A 27,445-nucleotide genomic window follows, 5' to 3' on the forward strand; every position below is an offset into this window, starting at 1 on the left:
TTTATGAGAAGGGAATGCTTATTTTACAAGGCCAACATTACCTTGATGCCAAAGACTAAGCAAGAACAGCACACAAAAAATAAAATTACAGGCCAATATCTCTGATGAACATAGATGCAAAAATCTACAACAAAGTATTCAGTTCAGTTCAGTTCAGTTCAGTCGCTCAGTAGTGTCCGACTCTGCGACCCCATGAATTGCAGCATGCCAGACCTCCCTGTCCATCACCAACTCCCGGAGGTCACTCAAACTCACGTCCATTGAGTCGGTGATGCCATCCAGCCATCTCATCCTCTGTCCCCTTCTCCTCCCACCCCCAATCCCTCCCAGCATCAGAGTCTTTTCCAATGAGTCAATTCTTCGCATGAGGTGGCCAAAGTACTGGAGTTTCAGCTTTAGCATCATTCCTTCCAAAGAACACCCAGGACTGATCTTTAGAATGGACTGATTGGATCTCCTTGCAGTCCAAGGGACCCTCAAAAGTCTTCTCCAACACCACAATTCAAAAGCATCAATTCTTCGGCACTCAGCGCTTTTTTCACAGTCCAACTCTCACATCCATACATGACCACTGGGAAAACCATAGCCTTGGCTAGATGGACCTTTGTTGGCAAAGTAATGTCTCTGCTTTTGAATATGTTATCTAGGTTGGTCATAACTTTTCTTCCAAGGAGTAAGTGTCTTTTAATTTCATGGCTGCAATCACCACCTGCAGTGATTTTGGAGCCCCCAAAATAAAGTCTGACACTTTCCACTGTTTCCCCATCTATTTCCCATGAAGTGATGAGACCAGATGCCATGATCTTCGTTTTCTGAATGTTGAGCTTTAAGCCTACTTTTTCACTCTCCTCTTTCACTTTCATCAAGAGGTTCTTTAGTTCTTCTTCACTTTTTGCCATAAGGGTGGTGTCATCTGCATATCTGAGGTTATTGATCTTTCTCCTGGCAATCTTGATTCTAGCTTGTGCTTCTTCCAGCCTAGCTTTTCTCATGATGTGCTCTGCATATAAGTTAAATAAGCAGGGTGACAATATACAGCCTTGATGTACTCCTTTTCCTATTTGGAACCAGTCTGTTGTTCCATGTCCAGTTCTAGCTGTTGCTTCCTGACCTGCATACAGGTTTCTCAAGAGGCAGGTCAGGTGGCCTGGTATTCCCATCTCTTTCGGAATTTTCCAGTTTTTTGGGATCCACACAGTCAAAGGCTTTGGCATAGTCAATAAAGCAGAAATAGATCTTTTTCTGGAACTCTCTTGCTTTTTCCATGATCCAGCAGATGTTGGCAATTTGATCTCTGGTTCCTCGGCCTTTTCTAAAACCAGCTTGAACATCTGGAATTTCATGGTTCACGTATTGCTAAAGCCTTGCTCGGAGACTTTTGAGTATTACTTTACTAGCATGTGAGATGAGTGCAATTGTGCGGTAGTTTGAGCACTCTTTGTCATTGCCCTTCCTTGGGATTGGAATGAAAACTGACCCTTTCCAGTCCTGTGGCCACTGCTGAGTTTTCAAAATTTGCTGGCATATTGAGTGCAGCATCATCTTTCAGGATTTATTAGCAAACCAAATATAATGCATTAAAAAGATCATGTAAAATGATGAATGGGGTTTATTCCAGGCTTGCGAAAATGATTCAACATTTTCAAATCAATCAACCTGATACAACACAGTGACAAAATGAAGGATAAAAATCAAATAATCATCTCAGCAGATGCAGGAAAAGCACCCAACAATATTTAATGTCCATCTATGTTAAAAAATATTTAATAAAATCGTGAAGTGGGAAATGGCTATCCACTCCATTATTCTTGCCTGGGAAAATTCCATGGACAGAGGAAACTGGTGGGCTATAGTCCACGGAGTCTCAAAGAGTCAGACATGATTTAGTGACTAAACAACAACAACAAGTAGTATACTTCAACATAATAAAGGCCATATATGACACATCCACAGCTAACACCTACTCAATGTTGTTGTTGTTTGATCACTCACTTGTGTCCAACTCTTTGCAACCCCATGGACTGTGGCATGCCAGGCTTCCCTGTCCTTCACCATCTCCTGAAGCTACCTCGAACTCATGTGCATTGAGTCAGTGATGCCATCCAGCCATCTCATCCTCTGTTGTCCCCTTCTCCTTTTGCCTTCAGTCTTTTCTAGCATCAGGGTCTTTTGCAGTGAGTTGGCTCTTAACATCAGGGGTGTGTGTGTGTGTGTGTGTGTGAAATTGCTTCAGTCATGCCAGACTGTTTGTGACTCTATGGACTCTAAGTCCCCCTGTGAGGCTCCTCAGTCCATGGGATTCTTCAGGGAAGAATACTGGAATGGGTTGCCTTCCTCTCCTCCGGGGGATCTCCCTGACCCAAGGATTGAACTCGGGTCTCTTAACATCTCCTAAATTGGCAGGCGGGTTCTTTACCACTACTGCCACCTGTAAAGCCCCTTTCACATCAGGTAGCCAAAGTATTGGAGCTTCAGCTTCAGCAGCAATCCTTCCAAAGATATTTAGTGTTGATTTCCTTTAGGATTGACTGGTTTGATTTCCTTGCCGCCAAGGGACTCTCAAGAGTCTTCTCCAACACCACATTTTGAAAGCATCAATTCTTTGGTGCTCAGCCAAAGAATTTCATACTCAATGATGAAAACCTGAAAGCTACCCCTCTAAAATCAGAAACAAGACAAGGATGGCCACTCTTACTACTCTTATTTAATATAGTATTGAAAGTCCTAGTCAGAGCAATTAGATAAGAAGAAGAAATAAAAGACATCTAAATTGGAAAGAAAGACATTAAGCTGTTACTATTTGAGGGTGACATAATTTTATTCAGAGAAAATCTAAAGACCTCACTGAAAAGCTATTAGAATAGTAAACAGAAAACATAAATTTGCAGTAAATTTGCTATCAGTATAAAAAAGTTGTGTTTCTATACACTAACAACAAAAGTGAAGAGAGAAATTAAGGAAACAATTCATTTACCATTGCAAAAACAGCAAGAAATACCTGTTGCTGTGAAGTTGCTCAGTCGTGTCTGACTCCTTGTGACCCCATGGACTGTAGCCTGCAAAATCCTCCTTCCATGGCATTTTCCAGGCAAGAATACTGGAGTGGGTTGCCATTTCCTTCTCCAATTTAACCAAGGAAATGAAAAACCTGTGCATGAAAATTATGAAGATCTTCTTGAAAAAAATTGAAGAAGACGCACAAAAAAATGGAAAGGTATTCTGCACTCATTGGAAGAATTAACATTGTTAAAAATAACATACATATGATATATTTTTCACATATCTAGGAACTTTGAAGTATTATGGTGAATTTTTAATCTTATGGATTCTGTTAAATTTTTCACCTCTTAGGAGATAGATAGTTAAGTTTGTTCTATAATTCTGCTTTTATAGAATATTTTTAACTTTGTTGCTAAAAATCTTGTGCTTTTTTCCGAAGTCCACATTACCTTTCAACTGTCCTCTCCTCTGCAATATGTAGGTGAAATGAGTGAAAGGAGTATGTCTGTTCTTCTCTTCATTATGCTTGTGCTTGGTCAAACATGGAAATAAATAAGTGAAAACAAAAACTCAATCTCTCACCTCCCACTCCATCCCACCCCTCTAGTTTGTCACAGAGCACCAGTTTGAGCTCTCTGAGTCAATTATCCAAATAAAAAACAAACAAACAAACAAACTACGCACATTGAGTTCTAACCACTGAGATGCTAGGGGATTCATCAGTTTTTGTAAATAAAGTTTTATTGTAACACAGCCACAAGATTAAAAAAAAAAACAACCCAAACTCAACCTAATCTCCACACAAGTGATTGTATATATGTATATTATATATGAAAATTGTTAAGAGAGTAAATCCTAAGAGTTTTTATCATAAAGAAAAATTTTTTTCCTATTTCTTTATTTTATATCTACATGACATGATGGATGTCATGTTTGCTCACCAAACTTATTGTGGTAATCATTTGATGATGTGTGTAGTTTTGTTTAATGGAAGGAACAATGTTCATATCTATTATTAGAGATACAATTTAATAATTTAAGTTTCAGGAAACCAAAAATAAAGCACATTTTCTGTGTAAGGTAGTCTCCCCGATAGCTCAGCTGATAAAAGAATCCTCCTGCAATGCAGGAGACCCTGGTTCAATTCCTGGGTCGAGAAGATCTGCTGGAGAAGGGATAGGCTACCCACTCCAGTATTCCTGGGCTTCTCTGGTGGCTCAGCTGGTAAAGAATCTGTCTGTGATGTGGGCAGACCTGGGTTCAGTCCCTGGGTTGGGAGGATCCCCGGATTGGGAAGATCCCCTGGAGAAGGGAAGGGCCCCATGTATAGTCCATGGGATTGGAAAGAGTAGGACACTGACTAAGCAACTTTCACTTTCACTATTTTTTTTCCTTTGTAAGGTAAGACATTGTGGGAAAGAAAATTCACATTGGCATTTTATTTATATTGAATTAACATAATTTTAAGATGTTTAGATATAAGATTCCAATGTTTCAGCTATTCATGACATTTACTTTATCTTTTAGCAGTAAATTAAACTGAAAAATAAAATTATTTTTTGGCCATTTTGATATCTCTTAATATGTTACCTAAAATGTTATAAGGATTGTTGAATTATTGTTAGCAAGATTCATTTTAAGACAGGAATAATCTTTGTTCTGTGTTACTTAAATATATATACTTGAATGATAATTTTATATAAAATTAATACTATTGCTTTCTGATATTTTTCAAAATATAAGGTATAAACTATAAATTTTAACCACTTTTGAAGTAAATAATATTTTTTTTGTAGGGAATTTAAAATTAGGTTAAATTGGATTACTTTACTTAAAAAGATATTTGTTAAAGTACAGGTATTTCTGGAAAAATGAAACATCACCATTGGCTTAATTTCCTTTTTCTTTTTCTTGATAAATCAATTTTATTCAGGTTTAATTTATGAAACACAAAATGCACCCATTACTTCTGTGTTCACATTGTTTAAAAATTTTAACATACAAACAATATAAAATGTTACCATCTTAACCATTTTTAAGTGTACAGTTCAACAGTGATAAGTATGTTCATATCATTATGTAAAATCCACTCCTTTGAAGTATGGAGTTTAATTAGTTCTGAAAATATGTTTGTCAATACACTTGTGTAACCTCCAGTATAAATCAATACACAGTATTTCTATCACTCCCCCCAAATTTTCCTTTGTGCCTGTTTATGATCTTCACTAACTGCAAATCAAGTAATAACACAAGAAGGCAACAGGTCCTGGCAAGGATTTGGTGTAAATGGAACCTTCGTACACTGTGGGAAAGTAAATTGGTTCAACCACTATGGAAAATAACATGAAGTTTTCTCAAAATATTAAAAATAGATCTACCATTCAATTAGACAGTTCTACCCCTGCATATATACCCAAAGAAAATTAAAGAGGGTTTTGAAGAAGTAGGTACAATCCTATGTGGCATCACTCACAATATGGAAACAACCTAAATGCCAGTCAATGGGTGAATGGATAAAAATGTTGTGGTTTTTATACACAATGAAGTATCATGCAGCCATAAGAAAGGGGGATATCCTTTGGCCATTGTGACAACATGGATGGACCTTGAACACTTTACTTGAGATATGTCAGACAGAGACAGAAAAATACTGTGTGATATCCTCTATATGTAGAATCACAAAAGTCAGACTCATAAAAAACAGTGAGTAAGGTGGTGTTTACCAGGGTATAGGGGAGCGGGAGGATAAGAGTGTTGTTGTTTAAGGATACAAGCTCATAACAAGCGGTGAATAAGCCATGGAGATCAAATGCACAGTATAGTGAATATGGACAACAATTGTGTATTATAAATATGAATTTCTTTTTAAAAATGAGGACTGCTTAAGTCTATAAAGGCTTTTTGATGATCCTTGGGAAAATTTGGAGCTGATGCCATAGGTCTATATATGGACAGTAATATGTGTGCATAGGTCATATTAGTCATTTTTCATACATAAATTTATTAATTCAGTGTAAAATAACACTGGCTAATTTGATATTCACTGATTTATTCCAAAGCCAGATGCAATGAATCTTAATAGATTTACAAAAGGTCATAACTGGAAAGTGTCAATGTAGTCTTAGCTATTTAAATAGGTAACTAGATGAAAATTTTGAAATAGGGATATTTCCATGGGAGAGTATAAAATAACCATTTCTGATCCCTGCTGAAGTCTGCTTCTGTCTTGAGAACATTCGTTTAAGAAGCAAGACCTATTCCTTGTGTACCTAATACCAGGTTTTCTGCAAGTCTCTGAAGGCTTTGCATCTTCCCTCGAGGATTTATCTGGTTCAAGCTCAGATGGGATCCATACTCCTGCAGTTTTAGGCAAATCAAGGTTATTGCAGCTAAGAAGCCCTTCAGAAAATAGGACCTTCCTGGGACTTGCCTGTTTTGTTCTTCCAGCCACGTGAAGGCATTTGACAAGGTCTTTGAATTCTTTTTTTCCCCTTATTATTTATTTTAATTCTGTAGCTCTCTCTGTCCCCCAAAACATCTTATTTTTATGTTATTTTTCTATATTACTATTTGCCAGGCACTGTAGTAACTGTACAGAGACTTAAGAAGACATGATGTTTTTTCTTCTGTGAACTTTATGGTATAGATAGACATCAAAAAAATGATTCAAAATCAATATTTGTGTGGGCTTGTAAAGATCTCCGAATAAGAAGAGGATACAAAGAATGGACACCTCATGCAGCTAGGGGAGGAAGGCAAAGAGGGGTTCCTGAACCTGTGGGAGTAACTTGGGGTGAATCTAGAAGGGGAGGAAGGGGTCTGCCAGGCAAAGGAGGTAACAGAGGAGGGAGGGCCTTCCTGGTATCTCATGAGCAAAGTCATGACCAAAGGAACTCGGAGTTTGATAGGGCACTTCCTGATGTGCACTTTGAGTACTTAATACTTTCTAAAGATGTTTTATCACCAAGGAAATACTCATTACTGCTTATTCAGACTCCCTCGCCGTCAACTATATTTAGTTCTTTAGCCATGATGTGGACAAAATAGCTCATCTATCTACTTGGGGTCGATATAGTGGAAAGGCTATGAGTTATTAGAATTATACACACCTGGGGTCACTTCCCAGCCCTGCCACCCACTCACCATGTAACCATGATCAAGTTATTTAAACCCTCAAAACTTTATCACTAAAACAATGATAAAAATAGTTAACACTTTAGAGTTGACTTGAGGATTACATGATATGTTTTTAAGATAACTTAGATAATGGGAGCTCAAACTAGTCATTCAGTAGATGGCAACTGCCACTATTATATGGCTGATATAAAATGGCAATTTATATTTTAAAATATTGAACAAAATGCATTGAATTTTGCTAGTCATAGAATAATGAAAACATGATTTAATATATATAAATTACTTAGGCTGACATTGAGCTTTTTATTCCTATCTTCTTTTTTTTTTTAATAGACAAAATCACAATTATTATCCAATGTATTGGATGCTGCCCATCGGTTTATAAAGGAAGTTAATCCAGATGAACCCAAAGGAGAGAATTGGTCTACAAAAGAGACTGGTAAAAGCCAGCAGAAAATTGAGTCTCTTATTCTGCAGGGGAGCAGCTCTCAGGTAAATGGAGAAAAATACAGTAGACATTTTCTGTCATGCATGATCATGGAGACTGTCATTCACGTACTAGAGGTTTAGAGTTTTAAAGATTTGATCACATTCTTGTTTAATATGAATTTGTTTTCTTATTAATCAAAAACATTTTTACTGTAAAAATATTTTTGAGGAGATTGCTTTCATTTCACTGGCTGCTGGTTTTTTGAGGAATGATCTTTTGACTATATTGGTTTCCAGGCATTTTCACCACATCAGGAAATGAATATTTGAGAGAAACATAAGAAAATAACACAATGCAATATAGCAATTTTATTTTAATCAGAATCTCAGGGAGACTAAAAGTACAAAACCTTTCCAAGTGTTTTAAATGACAGGCAATTTCACAGTTATTTAAAATCAGATTTATAACAAATTTTGTGGTTATTCAAATTGATTACTGATCCTAGATAAGCTTACATCTACTCATGTCAGTATTTTAATAATAGACTTGTATTGATTCTTTAGCAGGAAACAAATTTCCTCCAATTTTGATCCTTGTAATAATCCTCATCCTTTGAGATGTCACTCACCTTTTCACATGGGCTTTCCTGATATCTCAGATGGTAAGGAATCTGCCTGCCGTGCGGGAGACCCAGGGTTCAATCCCTGGGTCAGGAAGATGCCCAGGGGAAGGTAATGGCAACCCACTCCAGTATTCTTGCCTGGAAAATTCCATGGACAGAGAAGCCTGGTGGCCCAGAGTCCACAGGAATACAGAGTCAGACATGACTGAGCGAATACACTTTCACTTTCACCTTTTCAGTGTAGTTCAGAAATAGTGACTTGGCAAAAGTCGCACACACACAGCTTGTTACTTTATGACAGAGTCTGAACTTTAGTCTGTTGAGTTTCAAACCCTCGCTGAACTTTAGTCTGTTGAGTTTCAAACCCTCGCTCAGAGAACATAAAAGAAAATGTTCTGTGTTAGTAAGGTCTCTTTACATCAGAGAAACTATACTTGAGTTGTCTAGAAAGAGTAGCATTCTGGTGGGGATTTCACTAGTAGACCTGCCAAGAGTGCTTGTGAAGAATCATTGAGTGAGTTACAGCTTTATGATTAGGATAATAATATGTTAAGGACCAACCACGTGCCAAACACTGTTCTATGTATTTTATGTGTATTATCTCTTTTTTATCCTTTTTTAATTTTTTCTGTTTACAAATGAGAAAATTATGTCAAAATATAGTTTTTTAATTGCCCAAGATATCATTGATTGTGGAACTTCAGTTTCAACTCAGGCCTTATAACTCCAAATTACCTGTTTTTAATCACTACCCAGAGGCTGAGATTTTAAGGATTTCGCATTCATGCCTGTCATTTTATCTAACTTATCCTACCAATGAAAATAATAATAAATCAATAGCCTCACATTTATTAAATATCATATGCTAGGCATTGAGCTTAATCCTTTAGTTGCTTTATCTTACCCTATAAGTTTTGCATTATTATTATTTCATTTAACAGATGAGAAAATCAGAGAGGATTTAAGTTACTAGCTGTACTAAAAAGCTATAGGGCTTACTCCTTTGCCTGAACTTTTAATCCCTAAATTAAATGCTGCCTCTTGTCCCCATCAGTAACTGTGTCTGCTCTGTAGACCCTCCACCTCTGGTCTTAACCTAGAAACTATTAATTCAGTGGTTTTATCCAGGAGTGCACAGTAGAATCAACCGGGAAACATTAGGGAAGCGCATGTGACTGAGTTCAGCATCCCTGTGGGTGGTGCAGTCATGAGCTTTTAACACCTGCTGATTCTGTTGAGTACTCCTGGTTGGGCATTATTACTGCTGTCAACCTGTATACAGTGCACACATTAAAGAAGTACCCCTGTCTTATGCTTGGTACTCCTCTGTGCTGAAGAGCAGAGTTTTTCCAACTGCAATAAACGTCAAAAGTACTGCATGAGCTTTTTGAAAATGTGTATTCTTGGCTTGCCACTCAAATTTGGATTTTTTTACATTTAGATTAGGGCCCAGGAATCTGATTTTTATTTATTTACTTTTTAGGACTACATGTTTTATTTATTTTGTTTTAAACTTTAAACTTTTAATTTTTTATTGAGATATAGCCTGTTAATAATGTTGTGGTAGTTTCTGGTGAACAGTGAAGGGACTCAGCCATCCATATACATGTATCCATTCTCCCCCAAACTCCCCTGACATCCAGGCCAGCACATAAAATTGAGCAGTTCCATGTGCTATAAAAAAAGGTGCTTGTTGGTTAACCATCTTGAATATAAGTGTATACATGACCTTCCCAAAGTCCCTAAGTATCCCAGACCCCTGCCCCGGGCAACCATAAGTTCATTTCCTAAGTCTGTGAGTCTCTTTCTGTTTTGTAAGTAAGTTCATTTGTATCACTTCTTTTTAGATTCCACATATGATGGATGTCATATGATATTTTTCCTCTCTGTCTGACTTATTTCACTCAGTATGACACTCTCTAGGTCCATCCATGTTGTTGCAAATGGCATTATTTCACTCTTTGTCATGGCTAATAAGGAATTTGATTTTTAATTGGCTTACCCAGCAACTTGAATGCCTGGAAGAATCAAAATGGTGGATTCAGGCCAGTGGATATCTTTGGAAGGGAGTGCAGTTCCTGAAAACTTTCATTTTAAAGACTGAAACCTGAGCTTGAAATACTGACTCTGGTTTTCTTGCAGCTTATAGTTTTGTAACATTGGGCGATTTACTTAGCTTTCCTTTCCTTTCCTTTTCTGGAAAGTGGGGATATTAAAACATATTTTGCAGGGGTATTGGCCTAGAGGGGTCACATATGACATCTGAAACATTTAAGAGTGAATATACCATCCTCTGGCTTTTTCCTGTCCTGTCACTGCTGTGTGGAAACCATGTATTCCACAGGCATAGCTGCAAAATGCAAATGTCTTGTATCTCTTATTCACTGCTTGAAAGGGAGCTGCCCTGGAGAGCTTCTGTAATCATTGGAACACTCAACTCATTTTGTATAAAGCACTGAGTTTTTAGTGCTTCTTCATGAGTGTAGTGCACGTGTGCATGCACGCACGTGCACACACACAGACACACACAGACACACACACACACACACACACACACACACTGCTTACTACTGAATACCTGTAAATACCTTCTCACATACTCAAGACTCAGTATTTCCAAGCTAAATTCATCACCTCTTCTCCCAACCTTACTGTTGGTGACAGCTCTCTTCAAGCTTTTCAAACTAGCAAGAACAGTTATTTTCTATAATCATTTATCTTCTTCCTTTGCACTTCCAGTCAGTTACCATATCTTAAAACCATCTGAAAACCCTTGAGTATTTGGTCACTTCTATTCTTACTGCTCTTCCAGATACTAAAATTAACAATTTCTTAGAGAGAAAAAGGTTATAAAGTGAAAAGGGCATTTAATTCTCTCCCCTTCTGGAAGTTAATAATAATTTCAATTTTGTAGGTATGCATTAACACAAATACTAATATGTTTAATGCTGCTATGCAAACAGACTTCTTACTTTTAACAATATGCTATTGTTATTCATATAAGTATATCCCACAGCCTTCGCATTCTATATGAAAGTGAAAGTTGCTCAGTCCTGTCCAACTCTTTGCGAGACTCTTTGCAAAGCCCTGGATTGTGGCCCTCCAGGCTCCTCTGTTCATGGAATTCTCCAGGCAAGAATACTGGAGTAGGTAGCCATTCCTTTCTCCAGGGAATCTTCCCAACCCAGGGATTGAACCCAGGTCTCCTGCATTGCAGGCAGATTCTTTACTGTCTGAGCCACACGGAAGCCCAGGAATACTGGAGTGAGTAGCCTATCCCTTCTCGAGGGGGTCTTCCCGACCCAGGTGTAGAACTGGGGTCTCCTGCATTGCAGGTGGATTCTTTACCAGCTGAAATACTCCATTTATTAGATATGAAATAACTTTTTAAGCTATGTTTTCTGTTGCTCAGTATTTATACTGTTTCAATCTTTTGCAAGTATGAACTATAGTACAAAGAATAATTTTGAAAAATATTGTTTTGTATATGTATGTGTGTGTGTGATAAAATCCTAAAATTCCTAGGTGAAGAGGGTTATATGTTTGTAATATTGATATTGACAAATGGATGTGGATTTTAATTAGTTTCCTTGCATTTGAACTCACTATTCTCCAATTTCTTTCTCTCCCACACTATTGTGTGGGATTCTACAGTAGCTTTGCATTTCCAATATACTTCAGTGTAATTTTCTCTGGATGGTGGGGGGGATCCTTCACAATCTGCCTCTGTTCATCTTTCTACCCTTAATATTTTCTTGTATCCCACTTTTTGCTCTGTGAATTTCCCTGGTGGCCCAGATGGTAAAGAATCAGCCTGCAATGCAGGAGACCCAAGTTCAATCTCTGGGTTGGGAAGATCCCCTGGAGAAGGGAATGGCCACACACTCTAACAGTCTACCCACTCTATCATTCTTTTGCTCTGGAATACTGCCCTTGCCACTTTTTGCCCATGGGACTCTTGTTTCTCTGAGTTAAATTTTTGTTCTTTGCTTCTGTTTCTGTTGTGGACTTAGTAACCTGTGTTTCATGGCAATGACTGGCATAGTGTTTGTAGGTTCCAGATGCTTTTTGTTTATGTTGAATTTTATATATGCACATATTTAACAATCTTCCCCCAATTGTTCTCTAACACTGTGCATATTTATTTTGCAATTAAGGGCTGAACATAGTAGATTCTACTGTTGTATCTAGAAGGTACACAATGGAGCTTTAGCAATTTGATCAGTGTAGGTAATCCACACTTTATAATTCAGAACTGTTGTGGAACTTATTTTGCTTTAGTTCCCCAATTTTGCTGTTTTCTCTGATTCACTGGATAACTGCCAAGTCGTACCTTCATTTTCTTTTATGTTATTCACAGTAAATCTATATTTTGTACTGAATTCTCCTTTCTCTCCAGCATTATACTGAAAAGCAGGCAATGTTTTCTATACATTAATTGATATGTCCATTCATTCAACTGACTTTTAATGAGCAGCTGCTTTGTGGCAGTTACTGCTCTTGGCCCTGAGGAAGCAGTCAACATTCTTGATCCCATTACATTCTAATGGGGAGAGATCAGCAGTAAACACATGTAGAGTAAATTCACATGGATGTAAGTTAGTGGGGGAAAAATAAAATAGATAAGGGATCTGAGAGTGGGGGAAATGACTTTGTTTTTATGTCATCAGTAAGGTCATTGCTTATTCTCTGATCAGGTGACATTTGAGCCACCTGATGCGAAGAGCCGACTCATTAGAAAAGACCCTGTTGCTGGGAAAGATTGAAGGCAGGAGGAGAAGGGGATGACAGAGGGATAAGATGGTTAGATAAGTAGGGTTAGATGCAAGGCCACCTGATGCAAAGATGAAATGAGTGGAATGACTGTATGAAAATATGGAGAAGGATCATTTCAGGCATTAACTACAGCTAGTATGAGGCCCTCAAGTGGAATATGCTTGATGGGCTCCTAGAATTGTAAGAAGAGAAGTTTGGCTGGAACAGGGTGAATGAAGGGGAGAACTGGAGAAAGTGGAGTGAAAGGCAGGGGAAAACAGGCTTGTGTACAACCTTGTAAGTCCTGGTAGGAGCTGAGGTTTTCACAGTCTTGGAGGGTTTGGAGCAGAGGAACCACCTCAGATTTACATGATAATGAAACTGCTCTTTCTGCTGTGGGGAGATTGCAGGGAGCAGGAGATTGGAGAAGTAGGGTTAGATGCAAGGCTGTCACTGCTTTCCAGAGAAAACCCTCATGAATAACATAGTGACAGATCTTCAGTCCTGTAGGCTTTAGCTTTAATATCTTCCAAAGATACCATCTATAACTGTCTATAGAGTTTTAAAGAAATCAGAAAGGCACATAAATAAGTACAAATAAAAAACATTTGAAGTAAAAAAAAAAAAAAAACGGTGTGATTTCACAGTGCTCAGTAATCAATACTACCTGTACTTTAAGATACAGAACATTTGGTAAAGCACACTTAAGACACACTGTTAATTGGTTTAGGTAGAAGATCCAACAACAACAAAAGAAGAACGTGCAAATCCAAGAGACAAGCGCTTGTGTGAAGTGCCTTTCAGTGAAGAAGCTTCTGCCCAGTCCTTTCAGAAAGTTTTAAGTCAGTGGAGAACTGGACATCATGATGACAATGAGACACAGAACTTTTATGCAGCAAAATCAGGTATCTTTTTTTTTTTTTTTAATAAAGTGAATGCTTTAAAATAAAGCTGATTTTATCTCCATTCTCTGTGACTATAAATGCAGTGTTCAGAAGCTATTAACATCGAGATAGTAGTTTGATACAACTGTTCAAATGTGTAGTCACTGTGTGACCATGGGTTTAGTGGTTTATTATTTATAGAACCCTGACTGGGCCTCTTTGCCTTTTCATAAGTCTTTTTGCCTTATGGCAGAAAGCAAAGAATAACAAAAGAGCCTCTTGATGAAAGTGAAGGAGGAGAGTGAAAAAGTTGGCTTAAAACTCAACATTCAGAAAACTAAGATCATGGCATCTGGTCCCATCACTTCATGGAAAATAGATAGGGAAACAATGGAAACAGTGGCAGACTTTATTTTTCTGGGCTCCGAAATCACTGCAGATGGTGACTGCAGCCATGAAATTAAAAGACGCTTGCTTCTTGGGAAAAAAGCTATGACCAACCTAGACAGCAAATTAAAAAGCAGAGACATTACTTTGCCAACAAAGTTCCATCTAGTCAAAGCTTTGGGCTTTCCAGTAGTCATGTATGGATGTGAGAGCTGGACTATAAAGAAAGCTGAGTGCCAAAGAATTGATGTTTTTGAACTGTGGTGTTGGAGAAGACTCTTGAGAGTCCCTTGGACTGCAGGGAGATCCAATCAGTCAATCCCAAAGGAAATTAGTCCTGAATATTCATTGGAAAGACTGATGCTGAAGCTGAAACTTCAATACTTTGGCCACCTGATGCGAAGAACTGACTCACTGGAAAAGATCCTGATGCTGGGAAAGATTGAGGGCAGGAGCAGAAGGGGAGGACAGAGGATGAAATGGTTGGATGGCATCACCGACTCGATGGACATGAGTTTGAGTAAGCTCTGGGAGTTGGTGATAGGCAGGGAAGCCTGGCGCACTGCAGTCCATGGGGTCTCCAGAAGTCAGACACAACTGAGTGACTGAACTGAACTGAACTGAATGGGCCTTGGGGATATATTTGCCTTTGTTTCCTGTATAAATTCAGACTGTCAAATGAATAGAGTTGGATTCTTTCAGTTCCTCCTCTTCTAGCAGAAAGTTTTTGTTAGAACAACTGTTCCTTTATTGAACTGTGATTACAACATATAAGACAGGAGGATCTATGAGACAGCAAAGTAAATAATTTTTTTTTACGTGTGTCTTGAGAAATATATTTCAAGGACTGTTGTGAAGTTCAGGGGGATAATTAATTTGTCTTTTGTTTTTCTTTCTTTTTGAAGAAATATTTCTTGTTTTTATTTTTCCTTGGTGATTTTTATAACCATATGCTAGACATTGAAGATCTGGATGACTGAAGTGTACAGAGTCTTTGCTTTGTTTCCCAGGATCTTTTGAGGGAAATCATACTTCTAGAAGTATTCGATTTATTAATTTTATTACTCAAAATCTTTTTTGAGGCTTCTGATTGCTTTTCATTAAAGATAAAATGCTAGATAATAAATTTAAATCCTGTAGCTTAGTTGAAAGTGTTCAATTTTGTGGTTTCTATTTTCACCCTTGTTTCCAATGAGGGAACTCTCCTGTTTACTGCTCTTTTGAAACATAGTTTAATTCTTAATGTCAAATATCATACACCTTCTTCACAATTAGAATTGAATTTTCTTCTTAATGATGTTCTTTCTTTCAAATATATCCCTTACATTTGTTCATGATACATCAATTTTGTTAATATTTCCAAGATTTTGTTTGTATACCCTGTTTTAGTATGTACCCCAGTATTACTCTCAATGACTCTTATTTTATATGCTCCTTTTCTGTGTTTTCACATTTTTATTTACTTTTTTACTTTTCTACTTTGAAAGGGACTGTCTTATATAGAAATACTTTTATGATTGGTGCACTTTGAAGACATAGTACTTAAAAATGATAGAACTGATGTGTTGTAGCTTTCCTCTATAGGCTAAAGATTGTGGATGGAGATGCTTAGATGGAATTGACTGCCTAATTTCAAAGGAATCATAGCAACCTGGAATGGTAGAGGCCAGAAGTTGGTATTTAATTATCGAAGTTTTAGTGAAAAAATTACCAAAATAAGGGATAAGAAAGACTAGTAATTGATTGTTTCCATTCACAGTGATCTGTGATACTAATTGGAGTACATAAGAATGAAAAAAATTTGTACATTCTCCTGTTTTTTCTGAGTAGAAAATTTCTATCTGATGCAGAGACCCATCTTAAGTTACTGTATTGGGAATTCAGAGTTTTCATAAAGTTCCCAGCCCTAAGCCAGGCCGCAGATCTGAGGCCCCTTGAGATAGATGCTGGGTCCTTTTGCAAGGTTGTTTGCAGTGTGGCCACAGGGTATACTATGCATCTTCCTCTATAACTTCACTACAGAATTTACAGCTATTTACCAGGAAAGTAAAAGTGTGAAAGTGAAAGTGTTAGTTGCTCAGTTATGTTCAACTCTTTGGGCTGTAGCCCGCCAGGCTCCTCTATCCATCGAATTCTCCAGGCAAGAATACTGGAATGGGTAGCCATTACCTTCTTCAGGGGATCTTCCTGACCCAGGGATTGAACTCTGGTCTCCTGCATTGCAGGCAGATTCTTTACTGTCTGAGCCACCAGAGACACCATCAGAATAAACATGCAGTGAGGAAAGACAATGCCCAAACTTCCAGAGGGGTTATTAGACCCTGGGTCTGAACTGACAGTTATCTCTGGAGACCCTTAGTACCATCATAATCCACCAGTCAGTGTTAGAGATTTATAGAAGTAGAGTGGTAGATGGAGTCTTGTCTTTATTCTGTCTTGTAGTGCATGGGCCAGTGGGACCATTATATGGTTATTTTCCCAGTCTTGATTATATAATGGGAACGGATATACTTAGTAATAATGCCTATACTGATGGTCTGACCTGTGGCATGAAGATTGTTATGGTTGTAAAACATAAGTAGAAAACCTTAGAACTGTCTTCCTTCTTTGCCAAGGTGCATGCTAAAATACCATGCTGGAAGCAAAACCAGGGGGTTGCAGTTTCTGGGAACTACAAAGATTAATGGCAACATTAAAGACTTGAAAGATGCAGGAATACTGCTTTTTATTATGATGGTTTAGTAGCTAAGTTGTGTCTGACTCTTGGCGACTCCATGGACTGTAGCCTGCCAGGCTTCTCTGTCCAGAAGAATTTCCAGGCAAGAATACTGGAGTGGGTTGCCATATCCTTCTCCAGGGGATTTTTCCACCCAGGGATTGAATCTGAGTCTCTTGCATTGTAGGCAGATTCTTTATCAGCTGAGCTACCAGGGAAGCACATTTCCATTTAAATTGTGTATTTGGTACAAAGCCAATGATCTTAGAAAATGACTGCAAGTTAGAGTAAACTTGATCAGGTGATGACGATACAGGTCATAGTTGCTTTACTGGATGTAGCATCTTTACTGGAGAAAACCAACACATTCTCTATGGTTGGAGGAGGAAGACAGGTACTGACCTAACCCAGGGGCTAATTTTTCTATAATTTTCTATATCTATCACTTTAAATATTTTAAGCTTTGAGGGCCACTCATAAGGGTCATACAACTCTGCCATTGTAACATGAAAGACAATATATTAATAAATGAGTGTGACTGTTTTCAAATAGAATCTTGTTTTTGAATGAAAATTTGAATTTTATGTAATTTTAACATATTGTAATATATTATCTTTGTTTTGATATTTTTCAACCATTAAAAAATGTAGAAACCACTCTTAGCTTGAAAGCCATACAGAAATGGTGGGCCACTTCGGTGCAAAGGTTATAGTTTGCTGCTCCAATATCAAATATATTCTTTTCTATTTCTATCAGTAAATATAATCAGAAATAGTTTAATATCGTATGGCAGATGTCATGGTATACATTCACAATCTTGCTCTAGACCTCCAGTAACTCTCCAGCTTTCTAGCATTATATAGTCCCAAAGAACCTTGATTGTCTTGCTGTTGCACAGAAGATAATGCTTGATTATTAGATTGATGTCATGATGCTAAGTGGATTTGGTGAACAGGGAGTATCTGTTACAGAATGATTATATTGGACCTTTTCCATCATGGGCAGTAATTTGTTCTCATAGAAAGAAGCTACGTATTTCAGAAAAAGATTCGCCTTCTCTTGTAGTGTGTCTGCCAGCAGAAGCTTTATTGCTCACCATGGTATCTCACACAATGAGTGTCTGAGAGCAAGACACTCATTTTGTTATGAAAGAGGTGTGGAAATAGGCTCATACCCATGAAATTCACTCATCTTACCGTGTGCAGCACTCTCCAGCAGGCTTGATAGTTTTATGGAATGGCCTGCCGAAGGTTCAGTATGGGTTCCAGTTGAGAAACAACATTTTGTGAGTTTGGGGTGCTTTTCCTTCAGGGTACCATGTATTACATGAAACTCCAGCAGAACCTCCATTAAACAGGAAGCTGAGACTACCCCTTGCCATTTGGAGCTCATCACACTGAATTTAATAGTCAGCAAGTGTCGCTATACTGACCGTGTTGTTTCAGCACAAGCATGAAGGAACGATTGGATTGCTATCATACAGTAAAGAAAAGATAGACTTTATCTGCAAACAAATCAGCAGCAAACTTAATAGTTTTCTTGTGTTCAGTAATAATGTTTGTTGGAAAAAAATGTGGTAGCCCAGTGAAAAGAAGGGTATGGTCTTGAATCTTTGGCAATGAAGATTTGAGACACTCCACCAGGTAAAAGGTATCAGCAGATAGTAAGGTGAACATCAAATAGTGGTGAAAGAAGGAAGCTATGGTAATCAAATCAAGGTAGAATTCAGTTGTTATTGCTTAGTTGCTAAGTCATGTCTGACTCTTTTATGACCCCATGGATTGTAGCCTTCCAGGCTCCTCTGTCCATGGGATTTCCCAGACAAGAACACTGGAGTGAGTGCCATTTCCTTCTTCATGAGATCTTCCCAACACAGGGATTGAACCTCAGTCTCCTGCATTGCAGGTTGATTCTTTACAACTGAGCCAAAACCAGCTACAAAATGAAGAATGATGGCAGCTATGTTTTATGTTAAGTAATTATTTTTTTCTCCTGTTTTTCCTTCATACTAATATGACACATACTGCTGGTATCTAACATTTAAATTTAGTTGGAATTTTCACTACATTGAAATCTGGTGGCTCAGCCGGTAAAGAATCCACCTGCATTGTTGTAGACCTGGGTTCGATCCCTGCATTGGGAAGATCAGCTACCCACTTCAGTATTCTTCCGTGGAGAAGTCCATGAACCATATAGTCCATGGGGTCACAAAGAGTCAGACATGACTAAAAAAGAACATTTATAAAGTTTATATCCTTTATGGAGAAAAACAATGCAGTAAGAACCTCTTCTTACCCTCTTTCCTCCCTCTAAGAGATTATCACTAGCTTGGATTTTGTGTTTTCTCAGTCCCTTAATTTCCTATGGTTTATTGCATGTATGCTTCTCCAAACAATATATTGTTAAACTAGCATGTATTTAAACATAGTGGCAGAAAGTGAAGAGGAACTAAAAAGCCCTTTGATGAAAGTGAAAGAGGAGAGTGAAAAAGTTGGCTTAAAGCTCAACATTCAGAAAACGAAGATCATGGCATCTGGTCCCATTACTTCATGGCAAATAGATGGGGAAACAGTGAAAACAGTGTCAGACTTTATTTTTTGGGGTTCCAAAATCACTGAAGATGGTGACTGCTACCATGAAATTAAAAGACGCTTACTCCTTGGAAGGAAAGTTATGACCAACCTAGAAAGCATATTTAAAAGCAGAGACATTACTTTGCCAACAAAGGTCCATCTAGTCAAGGCTATGGTTTTTCCAGTGGTCATGTATGGATGTGAGAGTTGGACTGTGAAGAAAGCTGAGCACTGAAGAATTGATGCTTTTGAACTGTGGTGTTGGAGAAGACTCTTGAGAGTCCCTTGGACTGCAAGGAGATCCAACCAGTCCATTCTGAAGGAGATCAGTCCTGGGTGTTCATTGGAAGGACTGATGCTGAAGCTGAAACTCCAGTACTTTGGCCACCTCATGTGAAGAGTTGACTTAGTAGAAAAGACTCTGATGCTGGGAGGGATTGGGGGCAGGAGAAGAAGGGGACGACAGAGGATGAGATGGCTGGGTGGCATCACTGACTTGCACAGGAGTTTGGGTGAACTCCGGGAGTTGGTGATGGACAGGGAGGCCTGGCATGCTGCGATTCACGCACAGAGTCTGACACGACTGAGCAACTGAACTGAACTGATGGGCTTCCCTAGTGACTCAGCGGGAAAGAATCTGCTTGCAATGCAGGAGACAAAGGAGATACGGGTTCAGTTCCTGGGTCTGGAAGATACTGATGAGGAGGAAATGGCAACCCACTCCAGTATTCCTGCCTGAAAAATTCCATGGACAGAGGAACCTGGTAGGCTACAGTACAAAGGGATGCAAAGAGCCGGACACGGCCGAGTGACTGAGCACACACACAAACACTGCGTAAATGGAAAGCTAGTATATTATTCTTTTACAACTGGTTTAGTATTTTCAAGATTATTTACTGAGATTTACCCATAAAGATGTGCATAGCTGTATTTCATTCATGTCACCGCTTAACAGTTCTCTGCTTATACCACTGTTTACCCGTTTAAACACTGACGATTGTCTGGGTTGATTCCCATTTGGGGGAGGAAAGAGGTTGAACTATTTACTCTCCCTCTTGTTCATGTGCTGAGATTTCTGCAGTGACTGCATTTTCCACTTATGTTACAAAGCAGCACTCAGATGACCTTTCATCCACAGCCATTGCTTTCAGTGATTCTTAACAAAGTTTTCCTACATTGTCCTCTCAAGTCTAGGGTTGGTAACAGCTTTTCATAATTTTTACTTTCTGAGTGTCTCAACGTCACTTGTTCCCTTAACCCTACCCAGAAAACACTGCTGTTAAGAATATTCTTGCCCAGGTCTCCTAGCACTCATATGCACACTTTTCTGGGTTCTATTCCTATAAGTAAAATGGCTGGGTTATGGGGGTATCCATGTCTTCAACTCTACTAGGTAAACTTGAATTATTTACCAATGTATTAGTTTATACTCCCTCTTGCAGTGTATAAATAGTCTGGCTGCTTCCCATTATCACCAACACAAATTGGCAGCTTAAAAAAAAAAAAACTGCTGGCCTGATACAGATGAAATTGTATATATAAATTTATGTACCTAATTACCATGGCATTATGTTTTCCTATGTATCTTGGCCATTAGCTTTGAATTTTTTTAGTTTCCTAGTTATTTGTGTTATTGACTATGTTTTAGCGAACTTCAAAATCTCATTTCCTTTGGTGCGAAAGGCAACTATTTACAATGACCTAGAAGGTTCACTAATATTACAGCTTCCCTGATGATTCAGTGGGTACAGAGTCTGTCTGTAGTGCAGACAGGGTTTGATCCTTGAGTCGGGAAGATCCCCTGGAGAAGGGAATAGCTACCCACTCAAGTATTCTTGCCCAAAGAATTCCATGGACAGAGAAGTCTAGCAGGCTACGGTCCAAAGGGTTTCAAAGAGTCGGACACAACCGAACAAATAAACACACACACAACTGGCCTCTTGGTTGTTCCTTAAACACTTTGGGCAAATTTGTATCTTAAGGCTTTTAAAAGTATTGTCTATTAAGGAAAATACCTATCATTCCTTCAGTATAAACAATGGAATATCTTACACTAAAGGTAGCCAGGGAACCATTAAACAAGGGAGCAAACCCAAACCTAAGTTATAGAGCTTGCATGGCATTGTTCAGGGAGGCATGCCTCACAAGTCCATGTGTTCTAGATTTGTTTTCTACAAGCGACTTCAAATAAAGATGATCTTGCTTAATGCATTACATAGCTAAAGACTCCTAGAAAATATCATTAATCCATTTGCCAGAAGGTCTAGTTAGTAGCATATTCACAATCAAGTTAACCCTGCCATTTTATTTCCTGGGAATGTGCCATTGGTGATGGGAGGAGAGTGAGGCACAGGCCAGCTGCTTCATCTGCTTCCTTCTCATCACCCTCCTAAACTTGGGGATTATCACTCAGGTCAATGGCTTGACATAGCCAGAAAAAAAAAAAAAAGTCCTCATTGTTTTACTTTCAGCTTCCCTGTTGGGATTTTTCTTTTTTCCTCATGAAAAGGGGGACGCACAGTGGAGGGCTTTTCTTTCTCCTATGATTTGTTCTCCTTGACTCCTGCTCTTTTAGTTCATGCATCCTGGTGGTGGTTCTCAGTTGTTGTTCAGTTGTGTCCGACTATTTTTGACCCCATGGGACTGCAGAATGCCAGGCTTCCCTGTCTTTCACTGTCTCCTGGAGTTTGCTCACATTCATGTCTGTTGAATCAGTGATGCCATCCAATCATCTTATCCTCTGTCGTCCCCTTCTCCTCCTGCCTTCAATGTTTCCCAGCATCTGGGTCTTGTCCAGTGAGTTGTCTCTTTGTATGAGGTAGTCTAAGTACTGGAGCTTTAGCTTCAGCATCAGTCCTTCCAATGAATATTCAGGACTGATTTCCTTTAGCATTGACTGGTTTGATCTTGCAGTCTAAGGGACTCTTGCATCTTCAACACCACAGTTCAAAAGCATCAATTCTTTGGCGCTCAGCCTTCTTTATCAGACAGGACTGAGTGACTTTCACTTTCACTTTTCAGTGACTTTCACTTTCATTCTCTCAGCCTTTATGGTCCAACTCTCACATCTGTACATAACTACTGCAAAATCCATAGCATTGACTATACAGAGCTTTGTTGGCAAAGTACACCTTCTAATTGCTTTATTCAGCACTCTTCTATACTGTGTGACGAACGGGAGCGAATGACACATTCTTTTGGTTTATTTTCATTGTTGGCATTTGGCCACTTCTAAAAGCTATTTATTAAAACCTGCAGTATGCACTTGGGATTATTCTCTAGTTTCATTCTATAAAAAGTAATTGTTTCTGTCTTTACTGCTTCCCTATTTCCTCCAAGATTTTTCCTGCTATTATGGTCAATTTGGAGAAAGGTCTAATATTTAGGAGGGTGGAGAGATGAGAAAATCTGGATTTACACTGCTCTTGTTTTTCTTTTTTTTTTTTTCCCTAGAAATCTCCATCAGTTTTAAATATGTCTGGATGGTGGTTTTAATTTAGTAGTGCTTCAGAAACATCTTAAGCATCTGGAAGTAAATTGCCATGTAGATATAAATTCAAGAGGACAGTTGTCTCCTCCAGGTGCCATTCTGAGTTATTTATTTTCTATTTCCCATAATGTGTAAATATTATTGTCAGTGGCTGTAATACATGCCTTTCTGTGTATATGCCTTTATAGAATATATAATGAATCTATGTTTTTTTATCTTTATTGTGTAAAATAATTAGCTGCTTTAAAAACATTCTGAATCATAATATTTCTTTCCTAAGAAATGATTGAAGAAAACTATAAAAATATAATACATCACCAATATTTGGCATTTTTGCAGCATTTAAACCTAGATCTGTTGATTGGATAGACAAATATCAAGGCACCTTTGCCTCAAAAATGGTGAGCTCTGTATCTTGAGAGATATGGTAACTTGTATCCTAGATTATATTAATTATACATATTATGTTTTTTTTTTAGATTCATTGGAAGAATGTGAAGTACAAACTAATCTGAAAATTTGGACAGAACCACTTACTATTGAATTTAAAGAAGATAGTCTATCCTACATGGAAAAATTATGGCTTAAAAAACATAGAAGGTATTTTCTGATTTTTTTTGCATTATCAGTTAGAAATGTAAAAGCTATTTCTTTTTCTTTCTTGTGTGACATGCTTTTTTTCATAGCATTGTTATTTATGTACTTCACATCTGTGTGAATAATTTTAAAGCAATATTAAGTCCCTGTGAAGCTTCTACCATACTGATAAGAATTTTAATTCAATTTATATATGTAATGCATGATTGATTTAGGGTCTGTCTAAATGAAAATATGTATGTGGGGGAAAAAAAGGCACAACTATGGTATATAATTTTTTAAAATTAGCAAAAATAATGCAATAAATGAAAGCTTACTTTGAAAGGTGATTTTTGAGGCTATACTCTTCAAAAACTTTGAAACTACTTTTAAGTTAACCAGACTTTTGATTTTATAGTTTTATTAATAGTATTCAAATGTATTTTATTCAAAAACTGTATCATTAACTTCACCATTTCATAAATTGTTCGAAAGTTAAACCATTAAATATCAAACCAAAATTATTGGGTACATGTTGGAGTTGTTCATAATTTTACCATGATATAAGAACCATAGCGGGAGGTACCTTTAAAGGCCAGGAGCTTGGTTTGCCCTGTAACAGTGAGACTCACACTTGCCTGTGAGTCAGCTAGAGACTATGGCAAAATACAGATTCTTCTTCAGTAGGTATGGGCCAAGCCTGAGATCTTGCATTTCTGAATTTCTACAGCTCCAATGTGATATTGTTATGGATAATGCTAGTCTCTGAACCACATTTTGGCATGTAAAGTGTTAGAAAACATGTCTAGAATATATCAGAAGAGTGGTTTTCAAACTCTTGTTTCACTTCCAGTAATGCAAAACCATCTCCTGAGATGGCTCACTCCATCTTTGGAACATTCTGCTTGCTATAATATCTTCTAGTGAACTGTCATTTTTTTCTGATTAGTTGCTAAGCTTGGTCCCGATTCTACCAGTTAAACCAGTTCAGTTCAGTTCAATTCAGTTGCTCAGTTGTGTCCGACTCTTTGCGACCCCATGAATTGGAGCACGCCAGGCCTCCCTGTTCATCACCAACTCCCGGAGTTCACTCAAACTCACGTCCATCGAGTCGGTGATGCCATCCAGCCATCTCATCCTCTGTCGTCCCCTTCTTCTCCTGCCCGCAATCCCTCCCAGCATCAGAGTCTTTTCCAATGAGTCAACTCTTCACATGAGGTGGCAAAAGTACTGGAGTTTCAGCTTTAACATCAGTCCTCCCAAAGAACACCCAGGACTGATCTCCTTTAGGATGGACTGGTTGGATCTCCTTTCAGTCCAAGGGACTCTCAAGAGTCTTCTCCAACACCACAGCTCAAAAGCATCAGTTCTTTGGCACTCAGCTTTGTTCACAGTCCAATTGTCACATCCACACACATGACCATTGGAAAAACCATAGCCTTGATTAGACGGACCTTTGTTGGCAAAGTAATGTCTCTGCTTTTGAATATGCTATATAGGTTGGTCATAACTTTCCTTCCAGGGAGTAATGTCTTTTAATTTCGTGGCTGCAATCACCATCTTCAGTGATTTTGGAGCCCCCCAAAATAAAGTCTGACACTGTTTCCACTGTTTCCCCATCTATTTGCCATGAAGTAATGGGACCAGATGCCATGATCTTTGTTTTCTGAATGTTGAGCTTTAAGGCAACTTTTTCACTCTCCTCTTTCACTTTCATCAAAGGGCTTTTGAGTTCCTCTTCACTTTCTGCCATAAGGCTGGTGTCATCTGCATACCTGAGGTTATTGAGATTTCCCCTGGCAATCTTGATTCCAGCTTGTGCTTCTTCCAGCCCAGCATTTCTCTTGATGTACTCTGCATATAAATTAAATAAGCAGGGTGACAATATACAGTACAGACCAAATTGACTTTCTCCTCTTCATGATAGCCTTTCCTAGTTTAAAATCATATTTAAAATTCAAATCATATTTCAAATCATATTTAAATTCATATTTTAAAAATCAGTCTTCATGACTTTCTTGAAGCTTTTATTTGACAAATTATCATATACCTTCAACTGTTTTTCATGGATGTATTCCTTTTTTTTTCAATTTTCTTATTTTGAAATAAGGCATGCAATTAAGAGTTACAAAGCAGTATGAAGAATTTCTACATATCATTTATTCAGCATTCCCTAATGGCAACATCTTATATAATCACAGCATATATCAACACCAAAAAATTAACACTGGTAGCATATGAATCACTAAACTACACACTTTATTTGAATTTCAACTGTTTTTCACTAACATCTTTATTCTGTTTCAGGAGTCAATTTAGGGTCTCACAGTGCAGTTTTGTCCTATCTCCTTCTCCATTGCAACTGCTTGCTCTTTCCTTGTCTTGCATGACATGGACATGAGTACTTGCCAGGTGTTTCGTAGAATATACTCAGTGTGGGTCTAGCTCCTGTTTTTTTGTAATAAGGCTGAGGTTATACATTTTGAGGAAGGAGGTGCCTTTCTTAGTGCATGATATCACATGATTGTACTGTCAGTAGGTCTCATCACCAGGTTTGAACCTTGAGCACATAGTTGACGTGGTGCTCACCAAGATTCTCTGCTATAAAATCACTCTTGCCTTAATAATGAATGTCATGGTCTGTTTGTGCTATCAGAATACCATAGACTGGGTGCCTTATAAAGATGTTTGTTTTTCACAGTTCTTAAGGCTGGGAAGTCCAAGATCAAGTGCCAGCAGACTTGGTGACTGGGTTATCTTCTCATTGTGTCCTCAAAGAGCAGAAGGGGTGAGAGGTCTCTCTTGGTTTCTTTTATAAGGGCAGTAGTCCCATTCATGAGGGGTCTACTGTCTTGAACAAATCACCTCCCAAATGCTCGCCACCTAATACCATCACCTTGGAGGTTAGAGTTTCAATATACAAATTTGGTGGGGACACAGACATTCCGAACAGAGCTTTCTGCTCCTGGCCTTCCACAGTTGTCCCACCTTTGTATTGCACAGAACATATTTGATTCCACAGATTCACAGTTAGAGAGAAATCTGTCTCAGAATGAATCATGCATTGAATCTCACCCACATCTGATTTAGATGATATTTAGATAAGATTTTAGAATTAAGACTAGAATTTTGAGGTGACAGTGGTACGACTTAAGACGTTGGGGTCTACTGGGACAGAATGAACATATTCTTTACATGCTGTTAAGCCGCTCCAGTCGTGTCTGACTCTGTGCGACCCCACTGATGAAAACCCACCAGGCTCCCCTGTCCCTGGGATTCTCCATGCAAGAACAGTAGAGCGACTGGAGCGACTTAACAGTATGTAAAGAATATGTTCATTCTGTCCCAATAGACCCCAACGTCTTAAGTCGTACCACTGTCACCTCAAAATTCTAGTCTTAATTCTAAAATCTTATCTAAATATCATCTAAATCAGATGTGGGTGAGATTCAATGCATGATTCATTCTGAGACAGATTTCTCTCTAACTGTGAATCTGTGGGATCAAATATGTTTTGTGCTTCCAAGATACAAAGGTGGGACAAGCATAGAATAGATATTCCTATTCCCAAAGGGAGAAATTGGAATAAAAAAGGAACAAGTCCTGAGCAAGTCTGAAGCCTAACAGGACAACGCTGTTAGACCTTAACTCTTGAGAATTTTCCTTTGTTAACGCTCTGCTGTCCAGGCCCACTGGGGTGGAAAGTCCTCTTCTGGACACACTGAGGCAGTAGTGCTGCCCTGAGCCCTGCCTGGCAAGGGCTGGGCCCCCAAGGCTCTGGGTAGCTCTTCCTGTTTCACCATCCCCTTTCCTCTGATGACTCTGAGACGGGTCACATGGTTGGGATTCTCCTGACCTGAAATTGTGACTGTTCT

General features: G+C 38.3%; 1 protein-coding gene across 2 annotated transcripts in view; it reads left to right on the top strand.

The window, feature by feature from the left end:
- Positions 1-27,445, top strand: part of ZBBX (zinc finger B-box domain containing) — a 109,651-nt gene that overhangs the window by 42,164 nt on the left and 40,042 nt on the right. For both annotated transcript variants that reach the window (XM_068980150.1, XM_068980161.1), the window contains exons 7-9: positions 7,471-7,629; positions 13,675-13,849; positions 23,474-23,594. In XM_068980150.1, the coding sequence (XP_068836251.1) occupies positions 7,471-7,629; positions 13,675-13,849; positions 23,474-23,594 (455 nt within the window). The remainder of the gene's footprint in view (positions 1-7,470; positions 7,630-13,674; positions 13,850-23,473; positions 23,595-27,445) is intronic.

This window comes from Capricornis sumatraensis, chromosome 1, assembly GCF_032405125.1.
Source record: "Capricornis sumatraensis isolate serow.1 chromosome 1, serow.2, whole genome shotgun sequence".
NCBI lineage: Eukaryota > Metazoa > Chordata > Mammalia > Artiodactyla > Bovidae > Capricornis > Capricornis sumatraensis.